Source organism: Natator depressus, chromosome 26 (assembly GCF_965152275.1).
Source record: "Natator depressus isolate rNatDep1 chromosome 26, rNatDep2.hap1, whole genome shotgun sequence".
NCBI classification, from domain to species: domain Eukaryota; kingdom Metazoa; phylum Chordata; order Testudines; family Cheloniidae; genus Natator; species Natator depressus.
In genome coordinates, this window is record NC_134259.1 from 13,496,604 (window position 1) to 13,516,436 (window position 19,833).

General features: G+C 64.7%; 1 protein-coding gene across 1 annotated transcript; it reads left to right on the forward strand.

Moving 5' to 3' along the window:
• The first annotated feature begins 9,611 nt into the window (after positions 1-9,611).
• Positions 9,612-18,305, forward strand: LOC141978160 (matrix metalloproteinase-17-like). Its single transcript, XM_074940039.1, has 10 exons — positions 9,612-9,979; positions 10,470-10,602; positions 12,010-12,175; positions 13,557-13,840; positions 13,956-14,132; positions 14,580-14,670; positions 15,570-15,652; positions 16,979-17,131; positions 17,460-17,717; positions 18,019-18,305. The coding sequence occupies exons 1-10, from the start codon at positions 9,833-9,835 to the stop codon at positions 18,303-18,305; spliced, it is 1,779 nt and encodes a 592-aa protein (XP_074796140.1). The 5' UTR covers positions 9,612-9,832.
• Positions 18,306-19,833: the final 1,528 nt, after the last annotated feature.

Here is a 19,833-nt window from a genome sequence, read left to right on the forward strand (position 1 = left end):
TGAGAGGAAAATGTTTGAACAACAAAGTTGAACAAGAACTGGGAGTTAAAAAATACTTAGCTAGTTGCTCAGACGACCACAATTGTGTAATCCCAAAAGACGGTTTGTTTTGTTAAAAAGGCATCCTGGGTAAGCAGAGAAGTGAAAGCACCAGTAATAAACTACATCTAGCTAAACAAGTGGGGAAAAGGGGAAATGGATTGCCGTGAACATAAATTAGCAGTTATTCAATGTATAACCCAATTCGTATGAGACGCTGAAGCCACCTGTGGCTGGCAGGGGTGGCACAAGAACATGGGACGGTCAAACGAAAAGGTGGGAAGTTGAAAACTAGTAAGAGGAAATACTTTTTCAAGTGGCATGATTAGGCTGTGGAACTCACTGCCACAGGATGTTATGGGGGCCAAGAATGTAGCTGTATTTGGTAAGAGATTGGACATTTATATGGCTGATGAGAACACGTAGAGTTAATGCTAACTCGAGGAGTTCTTTGAGTAGTGTTCCCATGGGTGCTCCAGGGGCACATGTGCCTCAAGACCTCGACTGAAGACTTTCTGCTAGCAGTGTCCATTGGGCCTTCACATGCGCTCTGTACAGCCTCATGTGATGCACTGAAGGCAGAGGACTGCGGGTGAACCACCATCCTCCGTTCCTTCTCTCCTGCTTCGCCCTGGGACGGAGCCCTAGGGTGTCCCCCTTGTGCATGCCTCAGCTTGTTCTGCAGTCGTTTTCACTAGGTTCATGTTAGTTTTCACTATAGAATTAGGTAGTCGTGAGAGGATGGCGGAGCATGCCCTTGCACCCGCTTTGGAACTGTCTCAAGAGATCCCCTCGTACCTCGATCTCTGGACAGATCCAGCACCCCTTCGACTTCAGCCCAGGTCTCCTGTAAGAAGGGGGAGGCTGCGGAGGAAAAGGAGTTTGGTCTCCCACCCACAAGGAGCTGGCTCTCAAAAAGCCCCAATCTCCTGCTACGGAGTCAGAGGCGTTGACCTCTTGGGTTGGGCCTGTGGAGGCACAAGACCCTTCTTCCTCGGGTACCACAGTGTGACAAGGATCCTCCACAACAGGGATGGTGAGAGCAGCTCTGAGTGCCACCCCTTCTCCTATATGGCACCCCCCCCCACCAAAGGCCAGACTGATCCTTGGGCTGCAAAGCGGCAGCCATTTGTCAGACCTCTGGCCCCATTGCAGAGAGACACGGGTTGGGCAGTCCCCTCTACCAACCCCCCAGCGCGAGGAGACCTTTGAAGACTAGGGCGGCTAAAGACCCACTCGAAGAAGAAGAGGTTTCTCATGCTGGGCAGTCGCTGTACTTCAAAATGTCCCCTTCTGGGTGCTCCGCTCCCCATGCTCCTTCCCCCCTGCTTTGGACTGTTCTTCCCTGGACGTCCGGCTGCAGGAGGACCTGAGCAGAGGGCTGGTGCAGCCCTAGCTACCCGGGCTGAGGTCGCACGGAGCGCACGTGCTGGCTGAATGGACACGGCCAGTGGAAAATCTCCCAGCCAGGGCTCGAGAGGCACCTGCGCCCCAAACTGGAGACCCCCAGGGGGACCCATGGCGGAGACCTAGTTACTGCCCAGGGTGAGGAACCTCGTCATGTGGGGGGGGATTCCATTTTCATACTTCAGGGCTTCAACTAATTTCTATTAGGGATCTGGATGAGACTGAGGTGGGGGACAGATTATCCCCCATCTGCTATTCCGGCATTTCCTGCACTTCCCTGGGAGGCATCTGATGGGCCGTGGTCAGGACACGGGGCGGGGTGGCCCCTGGGCCACTCCAGGCTGGTAACTCCTGGTCGGGGGGGAGGCAATGCAAATAATGTTTTTAGAAGATATTGGGAGCAAAATAAGGGCTGGCGGTAGGCTAGGGCCATTGCTAGAGGGAGAGGATGGAAATGCCAGTGAACTGCCGGGAGAGACTGGGCAGAGGGGCTGGGGGACAGAGAGAACGGTGAAGCCAATGAGCAGGGAGAGAAAATGTTGCTTGGAGACACGGGGAAGAGCAGCCTCTGGCCTATACCCAGCTCTGGGCTCTGCCAGGCTTCCACGCCCGGCTCTGGCCCGGCTCACCTGCTGACCCAAGGTGAGTCTCAACCCCACCTAGTGCCTCAGTTTCCCCTTCTTACTGGGGCTAACACTGGGTGGGCTCCTGCGTGGGGGAGAGCAGGGTCAGGCCCTGGCAGGGGATGTGTTTGCAGGAATGGGGCTGAAGGGGGCAGAGACGCTCGCTTGGCATGTCTGACTCAGACCCCCATGGGGCTCATGCTCTTCATCACCTCCCTACCCAGTCACTTCCCCAGAGACCCACCAAGAAATGCCATTATCCTGGCATGACAGGACCCCCTGCCCTCAGCCCAGAGCCTTGTTATGGCCCCAGAGTGCCAGACTGCTGGGGGGGGGGGGTTCAGATCCACCACCCGGGGATGGAGGGAAAGGGGGTTGGGCAATTGCTCATTTATTCATTTCTACCCCCCACCCATTGCAGTAACTCCGCTGCCCCTTGCCCTGTGCTAGGCCCCAGCATGGCCTTGCTCCCCCCATGCTCCAGCCTGTGGCCGTGGGGTCGGAGGCAGGTTTGGAAGTCATTGGCCCCCCCAGGCCTTTCAGCTAGACTCAGCCAAGGATGCCCAGGCTGGAGCGGGTCAGTCCCTGCGAGCTGGTACGCGGGGGTGGCAGCAGCTGGCGTGGGATCGAGTTAACGGGGTCAGGTGACGCAGCAGAGAGAGCAAGAGAGATAATCGGATTGCGGCCTGGCCCTCCATTTCATTTCCTCCGCCCCAGCCCGGGGAGCCCTTCCCCGGGGACCCCCAGCCAGCTGCAGAGAGGCCATTAGGCTAATAGCAGCCCGGGGGCTCGGCACAGCCCCTCCTCCCCCTTTCATTACAGGGAGTGCAGCGCTGCTAGATGAGCCCAGGCCTTAGCCCCCGAGGCCAATGCCCCCCGTTTATCCCCAGGGGCACATGACAGGGCGGGAGCCCGGCTCCCGGCCGCCCTGAGAACGGGGCAATCACCGCACTGGGGTTACACAGCTCCCCAAGGCTGGGGACTGGCACGGCCCCACACAGCCCGAGGGCTGGCTCTCCCTGCTAGCTGGGAGGGTGGGGAGGTGGGGTCTCGGGGACTCAGGGGTAGGATCTGTGCAAAGGTGAAGGGGTGGCAGTGTGCCCCCTCCCAGGCCGGGCCTGCAGGGCCCGATACTGACTCCAGGGCTGGGTAGGATGGTCTGGCTCTGCTTCAGTGGGCTCTGTGGGGCTTTGCAGGGGCACGGTCTGCCCTGGCCATGCCCCCTCTCGGCCCTTCCTCCTGTCCCCCTCTGCTCCATGCCCGCTCCACCCCCTGTGCCCAGGGCTGCTGGAGCAGCAGCGGGGAGCTGGTGGGCTGGGCTCTGCCCTCCCCGTGGAGGGTGTTTGCGCCTCCTGCTGCCCCCTGGCACAAAGGCGCCCCAGTGCAGATGGCTCAGGCCCTCGGCCTGCAGAGGCCTCTGGGCCTGCACCCCCTCTTAGCGCTTCTCGGGCCGCCGGTGACCCTGCAGCCTGCACCCTGTGGCCCTGATATGGGATTCCCCTGCTGTCTGCAGGGTCCGTGTGGGGGGTGCCCGGGCTGCCTGGCTTGGCCTCCCCACAGGGAGGGGCCCCCCTCAACCAGGCGGCCCCTAATGCGTTTCCAGCCAATGTGGTTGTCAGCTCGCGTTGCTGCAGGGCTGGCCGGCGCCCACGCGGCCCCAATCCTCTTAAAGGGATGAAGTGGCATAATCCGGCGGGGGCAGGGCATCCCCCTTCCCCCTGCAGGGGCTCAAACATCTGGAAAGCCACGGCCCTCCCATTGCAAAGCCTGGGGGGATTCTCCCAGGCCGGGAGGGAGCTGGCAGCCTGGCTCCATCTCTCTGCTTCCCCTCCTGGCAAGCCGCATGGGGTGGGAGCTGAGGCCGGACGCAGCTCGTTGCAGCCATGGCCACTGCATCCTTGCAGGCACCCCCCTGGCCCAGTGTCTTTCTGACCAACAGCTGCTGGCTCTGCTGCTGGAGACCACGGCCCCCACGCACAGCTCCCCGCAGCATCCCCCAACCACCTACCAGAGATTTCTGGCCCCAAATCTCCTGCCCTGGGATGAACTCGGGGCTTGGAGCAGCTTTCTTCAGTGGCATGATTGTGTGTCCCCCGCCCCCACGGTAACCCCAGCCAGGATTTTCAATCTGGCTTTCCAAGTCCCAAACTGTCATAACCTCGCCTAATCGCCGTTACTCTTCAGCTCCCTGTCTGCCCACACTGCCGTCCAGCCTGGCCCCGGCCCTGCCACCCCCTCCCGTAGCCCAGTGCCCCCTCCTCTCCCTGCCGCCCCCTCATGTAGCCCTGCCCCCCCACGTATCCCTACAGCCCCCTGCTCTCCCTGCCACCCCCTCCTCTTCCTGCCGCCCCCTCATGTTACCCTGCTGCCCCCTCATGTAGCCCTACCACCCCCTGCTCGCCCTGCCGCCCCCTCACATAGCCCAGTGCCCCCTCCTCTTCCTGCCGCCCCTCAGGTATCCTTGCTGCCCCCATACATGTCTCTCCTTGACCCCCTTCTGCCTCCCCCCCCCTTGTCTCTCTGCCATACCTGCTGCCTTTGCTCTACCTCCCCTCCACCCCCGGCCATCCCACCTGCACCCCGGCCCCTTTCTCTCCCCTCTCCCAGGAGGCCATGGGGCCTGCTCCATCCCTTAGGTGCCACCTGCAACCATGCTAGCTAAACCACTCGTGCCTGTGTGTGTGGACGGTTTGAAGCTGGCTCGGCTCCGTCCGGTTCGCGTTGTAACCTCCGGCAGGAGCAAAGCAGGGTAAACCGTGAGCGGCTGCATTGCTCCAGCACCTGTGGGGTGGGGGCACCGTAGCAGGAGGGGGTGGATAGTAACTCGGAAGGGGGGGGTTCTACCAAGGGGCAGTGGGACCCCACGGGGATACGCCCGAGAGAAGGGGAAAAGGAGGAGAAGGAGACGCATAGAGCAGGGAAAGAAAAAAAAAAAAAGCAAGGAAAAGAAATGCCCGCTGGGAGATGCAGCCCAACAGCTGCCCTGTCCCGGGTCCAGGCTGCCGCCCCCGCAAGTTCCCCCCACCCCATCCCCTTCTTTGTTCCTGGTGGCCTGGACGTTTCGGATCAGTGCCGGCGCCAGGAGCAGCCTCGGAGCCAGATCGCTGACCTGCTGCATGTGGGGATCTTCCATGGGGCCCCCATTAGCTTCCTCCTGAGCCCCCTGTCTCGGGGAAACTCCCCCCACTCCTCTCCCATGCACACCCTGCCCATTGGCCCTGTTTGAGCCCCCTGACCTGGAGGGACAAAAGACCCCCTAGCCCCCTGCTCCCCCCTGCCCTGGGGAAAGCCCCTCACTGCCCCCCATGAGCCCCTGGCCCTGGGGAAAACCCCTCACTGCTCCCCCATTTGCCCCCTGCCTGGAGGGACCCCCCATTGCTCCCTGGTGGTGTCCTCCTCCCCGAAGGAACCCCCTATCCAGGGAAGAGCCTTTCCCGGTTTCCATGACGCTCAGTTGAGGTTGATATTTTGTTGGGTTGTTTTTTACGGAAATCCCCAGCGAGACACAATGCCCCCATAGTCCGCGTCACCGGGGGAACGACCTCCGGCCCAGCCGGGCAGAAGGCGCCTGGGAGCAGAGCAATGGCTGCATTGTTGGCTCCCTTTGTTCCTGCGCGGAAACTGCTGGGACTCCACTCGACCCCCTGCGCCCAATATAGCAGCCCCCGGGCCTGGGCTTCCTGAGTCACGGGACCCCCGTGCAACCTCTCGCAGGGTCCCCAAACGTTACAATGCCTGGGGTCCGCTCAACAGGGCCGGGAGAGGTGCCCCCCCCGGCATGTGGGAGAAGCTATAGACACTGTGCCTCATTTCATCCGGGAGCTGGCTAGGGAAGGGGAGGAGGAGGGCAGGGGACCGGGCAGCCTGACGGTGCCAAGAGGAGAGCCAAGGAATTGATCAGGCCTCTCCCAAGGGGGGAATCCGTTCCCATTAATGTAAGTAGCTGGGGGCTAGGGAATTGCCATCACTCACAGCGGGAATGTGCCCCCGAGCGCAGAGCGGGGCAGAGTCGTCCCCAGCCATCTCCCCCTCAGATCAGGATCTCCTGGCTCAGATGGGTTCACACTTGGATCTGATCGCTCTGCGTCCCAGCCAGCCCCAAGTCATGAGTCAGGTGGCAAAACAATCCCGGGATTGGCTCAAAACACATGCAATTTTTTAAAAATAATCACCAAGTGTCAGGGTCTTTCTATTGGCCGTTGGGTTACGTGCCTGTCGGGGTCAAACTTTCCTCTGCAATCCGGAGAGCTAGGAGCTTCTTTTAAAAAAGGAAAGCTGAGATTCCCATGTGACCACCTGACTCCAGGAGCTGGGGCTTTAAGAGAGTGAAACTGGCCATCACATCAGGCAAGGCAGGAGCACTGCCTCCTAGAGGGACAAGGGGATATTGTAGAGTTTCCCCAGCCCTCACTGGGATTCTCCCACCGCAACGTGCCCGGGCAGAGGTGGGCGAATGCTTTCCAACCCTCACAGCCATGTTTCTCCCCATTTCACAGATTTCCAGGCCAGCAGGGACCACTGAGATCAAACAGTTTGAGCTCCTGCATAACTCAGGCTGGAGACCCTCCCCGGTGGCTGCTGCATCCGACTCACTAACTCTTGGATGAGGGAGAGCGGATCTTTTAGAAAGAGACCTCCAGTCTTGATACAAGCTCTGGGTCTGAATAATGAGGCCAGACCTTCCTGGGGCCATGCCTCTCCTCACGGCTCAGAATCCGAGCCAGAGAAACCGAGACTCCTGCGGATGGGAAGGCACCCCCAGTGGGACATGGTGCGCCCCCCCCCACACACACACACTAGCACAGCATTGACTTTGTCGTCTCGTAACCCACCCCTGATCGACAAGCTCCAGTCAGAGCCTTGTGTTTCCCCAGCAAGGCCGGTTCCAGCCCCTCGCTCGGGAACTTGTCCCCTCGCCCAGCACTGTTAAGCTTTCTTCGGGCTCCAGCCAGATTTCCTCCACTTTGGCAAAGGCTGGTGTCTCGGGTGAGACGCACTGCGTCTCGCCAGGACACGGCCCCCACTCCTCCCCAGCAGGGACCCCTCGCTGTCTGCCCTACAGCCTTCTCCAGGCCGAACTGGGGCCCCAGGGATGCTGGAGCAATTTGTATCATGGGGGTGCTGACAGCCACTGAACCGCACTGTAAACCCTGCATATGATGGAAACCACTTCAAGCTGGGGGGGGCTGCAGGACCCCCCCCCCCGCACCCCTAGTCCCAGCACCAAGGCCAGGACCCCACCCAGGCCTCCAACCCAACAGAGATCCACTGATCACTGCCCCGGGTTTCTGGGCTGTCTTCATGTCCTCGCCCTCCTGGCTACTCTCCACACAGACCCACCCACCCCTGCGCACTCACCATCCTGCACACACATCCACCCCTGCGCCGGCTCCTCGCCCCGTGTCTGCGGAAAGCAGGTGACCCTCCCCGGCCGGGGTGAAGCGGGTTTGGGTTGGGGGGCAGCCCCAGGGCCGGGAGGGGTGGCACATGGAGAGAAGACAAGGGGGAGTGTCGCTTTAAGCCGCTCCCGGACACTCCCTTCCTCCCAGCCGGCCCTCGCCCTCCCCCGGCCCTGGCGAGCGGCTGGTGCGGGACGGAGGGTCCCGGGATCAGCCTCAGCCCCGGGGAAGGAGACGCGGCGCTGGGGCTGGGCTCGGCCCGGGGCAATCCCAGCCGGCGCGGAGCTGAGAAGGGGAAGCCGAGCCCCCGCCAGCAGGGCGCGGACCGGTTCCCAGCGCCGCCCGCGGGCGCAGGGCGCTTTGGCGAGCCGGGCGCTGGGGGCGCGGAGCCGGGGACGGCGCATGGGGGGCTCCTGCTGGCCGGCCGGCCCCAGGCTCGGGGAAGGGTAGCGAGCGGAGCGGGACCCTGCCCACGGGAGCGCCCCGGGGGAGCCCGGCTGCAGCCTCGGGACCAGGTGAGTGAGAGAGGGGAGGGCAGCGGGGCGAGGCCGCATGCCCAGCCACCCTCCAACCCCCTCCCCGCCCCGCCAGAGCGATACCCCCTGCGCCCCGCCTACGACCCTCCCTCCATAGGCTGCTCCCTATCTCTCGCTGCATGTCTGTACAGCGCCTGGCACAGCCCTTCGCTCAGTCCGGCCTACAACAGGACAGTCTGTCTCGAGATGTAGTAACTAAGAGTAAAGCCATCCCCACTAGCCGCAAGCCCCCAGCCGGAGACCCGCATTGTTAGGTAATGACCACACACCCACACGTCCTTTGTTCCTTAAATGCAGCTGTGTCTGGGGTGGAGCCTCACCACCCTTTTCAGGGGGGTTCAGGACTTCAGTTTTGGAAGCTGGGTCTGCCTGCAGCACCAGGAACTGGGGGTGCTGGAACTGGGGGTGCAGCCACGCCCCCTGGCTTGAAGTGGTTTTCATCGTATACAGAGTTTACAATTTGGTTCAATGGCTCTCAGCGTCCCCACTCTACAAATTGTTCCAGCCCCCCCTGCCCCTACTACCAGGCTGAAGGGCCTTCCTCACCACCCACAGGGCAGCACCGCCCCCATCACGGTGTGGGGGCCCCGGGGCCAGCGCTGACTCAGAGGGGAGAGCCCCCCCGCTATGGATTGTTCCTAATGAGTCACCCGTGCCCCCTAGCCCAGCACTGTGGCAGTGTGGTCAGCGCCAACTCAGAGGGCAGAGTGCTCCCTGGGTGTGGGGGACCAGCTCCCATTCCTGGACCAACACAGCCCAGCCCCGCTGCGTCTGGGATGCCCGGCACATCCCTCGGCCCACACTGCAGCGTGGGGTGGTGAGGCATGGCAGGAGCCGGGTACGCAGGCCTGGGGGGCGGGATGCAGGAAATGGGGCTGTCCCGGGATGACAAGCCAGCTTCCTGCCCAATTCCAAGCTTGGGGGTTCTTTCCTGTCAAAAGGGGGCAGGAAGCAAGGCCAGTTGTGGAGGTCTCCCAGCCTTGGAGCGGGGAGCAGCCTTGGACAGGGGTGTCCCCAGCTCAGGGACAGTGTCCTGGGGTTTGCAGAGGCGGGTGGCAGCAGGGCGGGCCCCTCATGTAATGTGGCACCTCAGCTAGTTACACCCTGTTCTCCCCCCCCCCCCCCGCACCAAGCTGGGGACGCTGGACGCGGGGTGTCCTGTGTGCTGGGCTGGGGAGCCTCCAGCGCCCTGCTGCAGGGGCAGCTGCCCCGGTGGGCCGGTGTCACGTACCTGGCATCTCCCAGGCCTGGCTGTCGATGTACAGCCTGGCCCCGGACTGGCGATTCTACCTGTGCCAGCTCGCTAGCTCCCCGCCGGGCTGCTGCTGGCACCGCTCGCTGTCGCGGTGCCTGGCTGCCTGGGGGCGCTCTCGGTTTGGGGTCCCAGTGCCCGGCTGCTTCCACGGGCTAGTCAGGTCTGGGCAAATCCCAGGCGGAGCAGGTCCCGACCCCTGCGATCCCCGGGGCTGGCTTTGCTGCCCGCTCAGTGTCACGTCACTGGAGCTCAGGAGTGGTCCCTGGAAGCTCCCCGGCCGAGCAGGGCTCCCAGCTGGGTCTCTCTGTGCCATCTCCGACGCAGGAGGCCAGGCTGTAGCTGCAGAGATGTCGGTGTCCCGGATCCCGGTGCCCACGCGGAGGCTCCAGGCAGCAGGGATTCCAGCTCCCCGGCCCAGAGGCGGCGCTCGCTGCAGGCTTGGCAGATAAAGCTGCCGAGATTGGGAGCTTCGAGGGCCCCCCGTTGCGGATCAGGGCCGTCTGCCGTGCAAACCAGGCCCGGTGCGGGAGGCGCGTGGAGGCTGGAGAAGTGCCTCTGCCCGGCAAACACCCCATGGAGCCGCAGCGCCGCCCGGAGCTCAGGCGAGAGACGACGGCGCCCCCCGTCTTGGCACTGGTGGTACTGCTGCTCCTGGGGCTAGCACTGCCCGCCAGTGCCCGTCCTGTGCCCACCCCGGTGGATGAGAGCGGGGAGGTTGTGGTGAGTCCCACACAGCCATGCGTACGGGGCTGGGAGGGGGGCCCCTGATCTGTCCTCTTGACAACGTTCACTGGGCCTCTGCTTCCTTCCCCAACCTCCAGCTACCCGAGCGGCTGGGGGGGGAAGGGGTGTGGGGGCCAGGATCTCTCGCAGCACTCCCACCCTGCCCCCACAGCTCTGCTGGTGCCCCTCAGTCCCGACCCGCAGCCCCCTGTTGTCCCAGCCCTGGGCACGCCACTTTGGTGTGGACGCGATGTGCGGACAAATGGGCATTGCTGTCTCGAGTCAAGGTTCGAACCCGGGCCGGGAAAGGGGTGGGGCCTTTGCTCTCCCCGGGGAGTTAGTCACTGAGGGGAGAAGTTTCTGGGGTGCCCAGCTGGGCCGGTCTGCGTCTCAGGCGGGGCCCCAGGGCCAGTGGCGCCGAGAAGCCGAGCAGGCCGGGTGCTTGCGACGATGTCACTCTCCCGTCTGTGTGTGTGCCCCTTGCCAGGCCTGGCTGACGCAGTACGGCTACCTCCCCCCCGCCGATCCCGTCACCGGCCAGCTCCAGACTTGGGAAGCCGTGACCAGCGCCATCCGCGTGATGCAGCGTTTTGCCGGGGTCTCCGAGACTGGGATCCCAGGTATGCAGAGCCTGCACCTGCCTGCAGCCCCCAGAGCCCCTCCATCGTCCCCCCCTGCAGCCCCCATCCCTGTCCCCGCCTGCAGCCCCCAGAGCCCCTCCATCGTCCCCGCCTGCAGCCCCCATCCCTGTCCCCGCCTGCAGCTCCCAGCCCCTTCATTGTCCCCGCCTGCAGCCCCCAGCCCCTCCATCGTCCCCCACTGCAGCCCCCAGCCCCTCCATCGTCCCCGCCTGCAGCCCCCATCCCTGTCCCCGCCTGCAGCTCCCAGCCCCTTCATTGTCCCCACCTGCAGCCCCCATCCCTGTCCCCGCCTGCAGCCCCCAGGCCCTCCATCGTCCCCGCCTGTAGCCCCCATCCCTGTCCCCGCCTGCAGCCCCCAGCCCCCTCATCGTCCCCGCCTGCAGCCCCCAGCCCCTCCATCGTCCCCCACTGCAGCCCCCTCCATCGTCCCCCACTGCAGCCCCCAGCCCCTCCATCGTCCCCCCTGCAGCCCCCATCCCTGTCCCCGCCTGCAGCCCCCATCCCCTCCATCGTCCCCTGCCTGCAGCCCCCATCCCTGTCCCTGCCTGCAGCCCCTCCATCGTCCCTGCCCCCAGCCCCTCTATCGTCCCCGCCTGCAGCCCCCAGCCCCTCCATCGTCCCCGCCTGCAGCCCCCATCCCTGTCCCCGCCTGCAGCCCCGCAGACGCCCATCACCTGTGACAACCTGCAGTGCTCCAGGCCAGCCTGCAGCCCCAGCCCAACCATCACCCCCACTACACCCTGCCTTGGCCCCCGCCTGCAGCACCTGGACCCCCATTTTCCCTCTACAGGCTCCCCTCCTGGTTCTCTCATATCCATCTTCTGGTCTCCACCAGCCTCGCCTGCATCTGCCAACCTGCTCCCGTCTGCCTGGCAACCCCTCTGCATCAGCCCATCCTTGCCCCCAGCGGCTACCCGCCCTGCTCTGTTAAGGGAACCTCCAAATTCTGTCTGTCTGGTCTGGGATCCAGCTCTCAGCTGGGAGACTCTGGCTCCTTTAACCCTCCCCTGCCACGCTGCCCTGTTGGCCCAGACGCTGCCCATGGGCCCCCTGGATAGGATTCATTGCTGGGTCCCCTGCCTGGAGGTTGAGGGAAAGCAGCAGGCTCACCAGGACCCCTGTGATCTAGCTCGTGAGCCAGCCAGTGCCCCCCTTCACGCCAGCCCAGGGCTCTGCCATAGCTACAGGGCGATCCTTCAGGGGCACTGGGGGCCCAGGCGGGTGCAGAGTGGGCTCTCCTCTAAGGCTGTTCTCCAAGAGGCAGTCTGCCTGCAGGGCTCGCTTCGCCCCCAGCTGAGAACTGACAGGTCTGTGCACTGCTGCGTCCCGGCGGCGCTCTGACCTGCCGGCCGGTGACATGCCTGTGTTTCCCGCTGCCTTGCCCAGACGATGCCACGCTGGCCCTGATCCGGACGCCGCGCTGCTCGCTGCCCGACGTGCTCCCGGGAAAGCTTTTCGAGAGGAAGAACGGGAGGCAGTGGCGGAAGAGGAGGAAAAGTCGGGGCAGGCGGAGCGCAGGCCTGGCTTGGACCAAGAGGAACATCTCCTGGAAGTAGGTACCGACCTGCCCTGGTGGCCATCAGATCCCTGCTCCCCAGCTGGCCTGGGACGTGAGGCCAACACAGACCCGTCAGAGCACCTTGGAGCAAACCTCATGGCTAGGCACCCAGGGCTTTCCAGTGCCACTGTGTCTCGTGGGGTGTAACTCGGCCAGGCTGCTCAGAGACACGCTCAGCAAAGTGTGTTAATCAGGGATTGGCTAAATAAACCCCTCCGGCTCTCCTAGCCCTAATCCGGCGCTGTCCAAACTCTCGCACTCCGGTAATGAAATTAACAAGGGCTCCAAAAGGCTGAGCTACTGAACGGGGTTTTTAAACCTGCCCTTAACAAAAGACCCACCCTCAGACACCCCACAGCCAGAGGAAAAGTGGACAGGTAGGAAGTAACAGATCTCCAAATAGCAGTAGCTAGAGAATGGGGAAAGGGGCATGGACAAAATGTGTATAAATCAACCGGGCTGAGTGGTGTTCTTGGGAGTTAAAGGAAATTGGCTAATCAATCCGCTGCATTCGTTAGCAATTAGTGTGGGGGAAGTTGGGAACGGGAAGGTGGGGGGGGGTACACGCCGGCTGGAACAAAGCAAACCTGGGGGCCGAGTCCTCTGAAAGGGGCAGGAACATCATCTGGCAGGTACAGAGACCGTCAGCTCTTTGGTGCAGGGGCTGCCTTGGCTTTTAGTTCTGTGTTTGTGCAGCGCCTGGCACAGGGGGGTCAGGTGATGCTGAAGTGGGAGCTGGGGGTTGGCGTCAGCTGGGGGAGCCGGGAGCCGACGCAAAGGGTCTCGGAGAGGTTAGACACGCAGGCAGGAGATGACAACCAGCACAGTATCGCACGGAGACGTGCAGATAGGCCTGCCCAGCAGTGCCCGTGGACGCGCTGAGTGGAAAACCAAGGGCTTTGATCCGCAAGAATCCACGCTGGTTTCCCCACAAGGCCCTGGGCTTTCCCTGTTAAATGCCAGAGACCCGAATGGACCCAGGAAAATGGAGACAGTGACACCAGGGCCTTCGCCCATATTAGGGGGTGCAAAACTGCCGGTCTCAGAGCCGCTAGCTCACCCCCGGTGCACAGGCTGCTTCGGGTTCACCCTGGTGCAGCCCCCCCCGTGACAGCGCCCCCCTCGCTCTCGCCACCTCGCTCACGTGGATTGTTGCTGCAGGAAGCAGAGGCACCTGCTGGGCTGCACTTTCGCCCCACGCCTGAGCAATGGGACACCGGCGGAGATGCAGGGGGGTGGGAGCCGAGGACTGGGCTGGCAGGGGATGCGGGTCGGGAGTGAGGGCCACTGGCGGAGCTTGGGGGGGTGCCCATTTCCTGACCGTGGGGCTGGCCCCGGTCCCCGTGGGCCCCTCTCTTGGCGCTCCGCCTGGCAGGGTGAAGACGTACCCGCGGGAGGCGCGGCTCAGCCGGGAGACCATCCGCGCGCTCACGCACTACGCGCTGAAGGTGTGGAGCGAGGCCGCCCCGCTCACCTTCCACGAGGTGGGTGGATCCGGCGCCGACGTCTCGGTGGAGTTCCTGCACCTGGACCACCAGGACGGCTACCCCTTCGATGGGCCGGGGGGCATGGTGGCCCACGCCTTCTTCCCCGGGGACCCGCAGCGCGCCGGCCACGTGCACTTCGACAGCGACGAGGACTGGACCTTCCGCTCGCCAGGTGGGCCCCGGGACAGGGAGGGGGCGCCCCGTCTGGGCAGGGCCTGCCCACCTCTCCCCCGCATTAGTGCCAGGCTCCTCACTCTCCTCCCCCCCCCCCCCCGTCCCCCTTGCAGATGACTACGGGACGGATCTCTTTGCTGTGGCCGTGCACGAGTTCGGTCACAGCCTGGGCCTGGCGCACTCGCCCTCCACGCGCTCCATCATGCGCCCGTATTACCAGGGCCCGGTGGGGGACCCGCTGCAGTACCAGCTGCAGGCCGATGACCGTGCGGACATCCAGAGGCTCTACGGTATGGCCCGGCGGGGCAGGACTGGGGTGGGAGCCCTCTCTGCGCGGCCCTAATGCCAGGCTGCGTCTCCAGGATGGTCTCCAAGCCAGAAGCCTGGATTTTGTTCCCAGCTGTTCCAAACAGGCCTCTGAAAGGGGACTAGCACCGGTGGGGTGGCCGATCCGGCAGGTCTGTGTCCCATGCACCGAGCGAGCCAGTGCTCAGTGTCAGCCAGCCAGCGCTGGATGAGCTGAACTCAGAGCTCGTTTTTGGGGTGCACTGCCATCTCCCAGGAGAGCAAGCAGTGTGGATAAAGCAGCTGTCGGGGTGGGGCTCGGAGAGGCTGCTGCCCGGCGAGGCTGCACTGACCCACAGCTCGTTGTGTGGGGCTGAGAACTAGCTCGGTGCAGGATGCGGCGGCTGGGCTGTGGGGAGGCTGATGGCCACGTGCTCTCACCCCGCATCCAGGAAGCCCTGTCCTGCATTCCACAGAGAAGCCGGAGGCATCGTCGCTGCTCCCGGACCCGCCGTCCCTGCCCCACGACTTCCCTGCCTTGAGGTGAGCCGAGACCATCCCTTTTCCCTCCCCACCCTGCACTCAGACCCACGGAGCATCACTGCCCCCTCACGTGGGTGTGGGCCTGGCCCGGCTGGGATCCCAGGGGTCAGCTAGCAGCTCCCGCTGTCCCCGGCGGGTTCCATGGGGTATCCAGTTCATTCAGAACCGGGGAACCCCTGGTTCTAGGCCTGTGTGCTGAGCGGCCCCTGGGCGAATCTAGAGCCAGATGAATGAGTAGCATGCTGGCAAATGAAAGTCGGTGACAACACGTGCCGCAGACACCTAGCAGGGTCCTGTGTTAGCAGCATCCACTCGGGAAAGAGACCTGGGCACCCATCTCAGAGGGGTTCAGAGAGGGGTGAGGAAAACTCTTTCACACAGCATGACGAGCCCGTGGAACTCCTTGCCACAAGATGTCAGTGAGGCCAAGAACTCCGCCGGAATTCAGCAGGGACTGGGTATTTCTGTGGATAAACTGGACTCTCCAGAGTTATCACAGTTAAGGATTATAACATTTTTTGGAAGGCCTCATAAACCTGCCCATCTCTAACGACTGGAGACCTAAAGTAGGGGACAGATTGTCCCCACCTGCGACTGCGGGATTCCTACACCTCAGGACACAGGGCTAGATGGACCTTGGATCTGACCCCGTCTGGCAAACCTAGGCCCCCGTGGGGTTTGCAGTTGGGCTGTCAGGTGGGAGTGGGGCTAGCGAGGTGCAGAGCACATGCGGGGCCCCATGGGGCGACCGGACGCAGGTACAGCCTCAGCCCCAGCCTCTCTGCCAGGCTGGGGGTATTTCCGTGGCTCTGCCTGCGGGCAGAGGTTCGTGGGCCCCGTGGGAGGGCCGGAGGGGAGCCGACCGCCTGCCGCTGACGCTCTCCCCGCTGCCGTGGCAGGTCGGAGAAGGAGTTCCCGGATCGCTGCTCCTCCACCATCGACGCCGTCGCCCAGATCCGCGGGGAAACCTTCTTTTTCAAAGGTCTGTCCCTGCGCGTGGGGGGTCGGCCCACTGAACTCCGTGGGGAGACCAGCCAGCTCCCTCTGCCCCACACGCGGGGGGACGGGGTGTCACGGAGTGTGGGGGAGTCCAGGCCCTGCACCCCTCTTCCTGGGATTCACTGAGACTCTCAGCCAGCCAGTAAAACCGAAGGTTTATTGGACAACAGGAACACGGTCCAAAACAGAGCTTGTGGGGACACCCAGGACCCCTCAGTGAAGTCCTTCTGGGGGAGCAGGGAGCTTAGACCCCAGCCCTGGGGTTCCCTGTGTTCCTCCACCCAGCCCCAAACTGAAACTAAACCCACCGAGCAGGTTCCCTGCTGCAGCCTCCGTCCACATTCCTGGGCAGAGGTGTTACCTCCCCCTCCCCCTCCTGGCTCAGGTGACAGGCTCTCAGGTCTCCCGTCCCCAGGGCACATTCCCAGGTCAACACTCCCCCCTCCCTGCTGCGTCACATCGTCACACGGGGACGCTGGTATTATGGTGTAGTGGGGTGACCCCGGCGCCGGTGGGACCAGCTGCCTCTTCGCCCTGTGGCGGGGGGCAGCTCCCCAGGGGAAAGCCGTGGGTCAGGCCTGTAGGGGCACGACCTCCGGCAGGGAGCATGCTCCCATGCCAGGGGGGTGGCGCTGCCGGGGGTGGGATGTGGATGGGGTGCTGTGGGGAGGGCATCCCGGCTAGCGAGGGGAGAGACAGTGTGGGGGTTCCCTTGTGCCCCTGCCCTCCTCCCCTCACCCGCCCGTGCTGCCAGACCCGCCTCCTCCCTGCCCCAGCTGCCCCTTCCCTCCCTGTTCTCTCGGGGGCCCCCAGCCCTCGCCCCATGGGGCCCCCGGCCTGGCTGCTGTGCCAATAGCCCCATCCGCCTGGCAGCCCTGGGCCGCCTCCGTGCCCCGGGCCTTCCCCAGCTCCCAGCAGGCAGGAAAAGGTCCCTTGTCCCTCCGCTCCAGGGGGCAGCCCCTCCTCCTCGTGCCCCTGGCTTGGGAGAGGCTTTTCCCGAGGGGCAGGGGAGCTGAGTCTGCCCCTGGCCGAGGGGCTCTGCTCAGAGCCACCCCAGCAGCCCTGCAGCTGCCCCCATGCAACACCCGGGCGCGAGGGGCTGCACCAGCTTCACCTCTGGGTGCTGGCCATGCCAGGCCAAACCATGCCCAGCGCGGGGCCCATCTCTCCCCTGGGCCCCTCAGCGCTGCACTGCCAGGGGCTTTCCGTGAATGGGGGCTCCGGCTGTGGCATCCGCTCTCCCTGGCCTGATGCCGCTGGGCACAGGGGGCAGCCGCTAACCTCCTGTCTCCCCCCCACTCCGAGCCAGGTCAGTACTTCTGGCGTCTGACCCACGAGCGACACCTCACCTCCCTGCGCCCCGCCCTGAGCGCGGCTTTCTGGCGAGGCCTGCCCCGCAGCCTGGGCAAAGTGGACGCCGTTTACGAGAGGCACACGGACCATCGGATCCTCTTCTTCAGCGGTGAGAGCGGGGGGCACGGGGCAGCAAAGTGATGGGCACCGCAGGGCCAGCCGGGGCATGGCGAGGAGCCGTCCTGCGCCCTGGGGGTGGAACGCACCCTCGTTCTGCCCAGCCACCCCCCAGCAGCCCACACCAGGCACCCTTGGGTGGGGCTGCAGGACAATCACAAACTATCCCCCTGCATCTCATCATCTCCTGGGGGTCGGAGCTGAGCGGAGAGGCCTCGGCAAGGGAATGGGGCCGGTCCCAAAGCTGTCTCCTGTGCCCCATCTGCTCCCTTCAGCACCAGGCTGCCTGGCGTTCGCTCACCGCCCCCCCTCTCCCCCAGGGCCCCTCTACTGGGTGTTTAGGGACAACGGCGTGGAGGAGGGGTACCCGCGCCCCGTCACGGACTTCGGCCTGCCCCAGGGGGGAGTGGATGCCGCCTTCTCGCGGCCGCACAACCGGAAAACCTACTTCTTCAAGGGTGGGCTGCAGTGGTCCTACGACGAGGCCCTGGGGCGCATGGACGAGGGGTCACCCACCCACACCGTGCTCGGGGGGCAGCTCCCCACCCCTGTGGACAACATGCTGAGTGGGAGTGATGGTGAGTCGCCCCCCTTGCTCCTGCCCCCTGCCTCGTGGTGATTCAGCCCCTCAGTTCCTGCGTGTTAAAGGGGACCCCCCCTGTGTCCCATGGAGACTCCCCAACCTGTCACTCCCCCCCGCCCCCGGGTAAAGGATACACCCCTGGGCCCTATAGAGACTCCCTGCTCTGTGTCTCCAGCCCCCAGTCCCTGCGTGTTACAAGGGACCCCTTGTGCCCTGCCCTGTCCCTCAGCCCCTCGCCCCCACCCTTTAGCGGTTCGCAGAGCCCTGACGCGCTCGTGACGCCTGTCTCCCCGCAGGAGAGGTCTACGCCTTCAAGGGCAGGCAGTACTGGAAGCTGGAGTGGCACGGTCTCAAGCTGGAGAAGGGCTACCCTCGCTCCATTGCCAGGGACTGGCTGGGCTGCACCGGGGAGCTCTCCCCGCCGCTGAGCGCCCCCACCGGCCCCCCCACGGGAGCCAAGCTGCAGCCGGACTGGCGGGGCCCCCCGCTGGAGGTGGAGCGCTGCGTGTGCCCCAGCTCGGCCCCCCGGGCCGCGCTCGCCTGGCCGCTGGCCGCCCTGCTGCTGCTGCGGGGCCTCGGCTAGGCTGGCAGCCGGGGCCGCCCCCGGCCTGCGGACTAACCCTGGAGGCAGCAGGCCAAGCCAGGGCGCTGCTGGGGAACCCTGGGGGCGGGGGGCGCGCCCCCGAAGGTCGGCGCTGCAGGCCGGGTTCCGGTGCAGGGGATCTGCAGGGGTCCGAGGCCTGGGCAGCGCGAATACCCACGAGTCAGGGCGTGCCCAGGGGCGGCCCGCGGCGCTCTGTCTGCGGGCAGTGGCATGGGACGGGTCCCCGGGTGAGCGACCCGCTAACCGCCCGCAGGGGTAGAGCCGGGGTGGGAGCACAGGCCACCTCCATTCGCTCTGGGAAAGTGCTTGTCCCTCTCCCCCGACGGCCTTCAGCCCCCCATGGCTGGGCGGGCGGGCGCCCAGATGGCCCAGCTGGGCCCGCGCCAGCCAGGGCCTGGCCTCAGCACCTCGGCCAGGGCCTGTCAGCTGGACCCAGTGAAGCGGGGCCGAGTGATGGGCCCTCCGTGATCCACTGACGATGATGCCAGCTCCTGCCACGGGGCACCAGCTCTCCATCGCCCTGACTTCACCCTCCATTACCCCAGCTCTCTGTCCCCTCAACTTCCGTGTCTCCATCTCCCTGACCCCCCCCAAGCTCCCATTGCCCCAGCTCCCCCCCTCCACGCCCCATCTTGCCTTAGGTGCCCTTGGCACTGACACGGGGGGCGGGGGTGGATGCTCCACTCCAGCTTAGCTTGCAGAGCAGGAAGCTAAATTATACACCAGGTGCCTGGGGGCCTGGGCCTGCCCCAAGCCCTGCCAGCTCCCAGCCGGCCTCTGTGCTCTGGTGGTGGTGCCCGGCGCCCAGGGGCTGTGTGTCCCCGGCAGCAAGAGAAAGTCCCTGCCCCACGAGCACTGCTAGCCCCCTCCGCCCTCCCCTCCCACTTCCTCTGGTTCCTTCTCCGAGTCCCGTGAAGCCGCTGGCCCCCCTGTGGCGCTGTGCAAACAGCCCCAATGTGCCCAAATGACCCAGGAGCCCTGAGCAGCCGCTACCGCCTGCCCCGGGATGGGACCCGGCCCTTCACCCTCCTGCCCAGAGGGGACTTCCTCCCTCTGGCCCTCCCGTGGGGTGGCAGGGTCGAAGGGGCCCCGGGGACTGCACCCTACTAGGGCAGAGCCTGTATCTGCTCAGTGCTTCTCTTGCCCAGCCCGAGCCCTGCTGGGCCAGTGCGTTCGCACCCCCGCCCATGTCCCCGGGGCTGCCCTCCGGCCTGGGGGCAGAGGCGAGGCCGGGCACAGGAGCATGAGGCCCAGAGCGGGAGCAGCCGAGAGCCAGCACTCCTGTTAGAACCATGCCAATGGCTTGGGGGCCATCTCCGGCCGGGGTCCCTGGCCCCATAGCAAGCCCCCCGCCCCCTTTGAAGCATCAGAGAGAGTTCAGAGACAGGCCCCCAGGCTGCAAGGGGCAGGTCTAGAGCAGAGAGCCCTATGGCCTCCGGTTGCCGGCTCCAGCCCCGGGCAGCCTCCCACAGGCACCCACAGCAACCGAATGTCGCTGGACTCTGCT

Excerpts from the sequence above, each read along its gene's own strand:
- LOC141978160 (XM_074940039.1), top strand. The coding sequence starts at position 9,833 with ATGGAGCCGCAGCGCCGCCCGGAGCTCAGGCGAGAGACGACGGCGCCC. Across the intron at positions 10,603-12,009 it reads CTCCGAGACTGGGATCCCAG|ACGATGCCACGCTGGCCCTG; the intron begins GTATGCAGAGCC and ends TGCCTTGCCCAG. Across the intron at positions 17,132-17,459 it reads TCGGATCCTCTTCTTCAGCG|GGCCCCTCTACTGGGTGTTT; the intron begins GTGAGAGCGGGG and ends CCTCTCCCCCAG.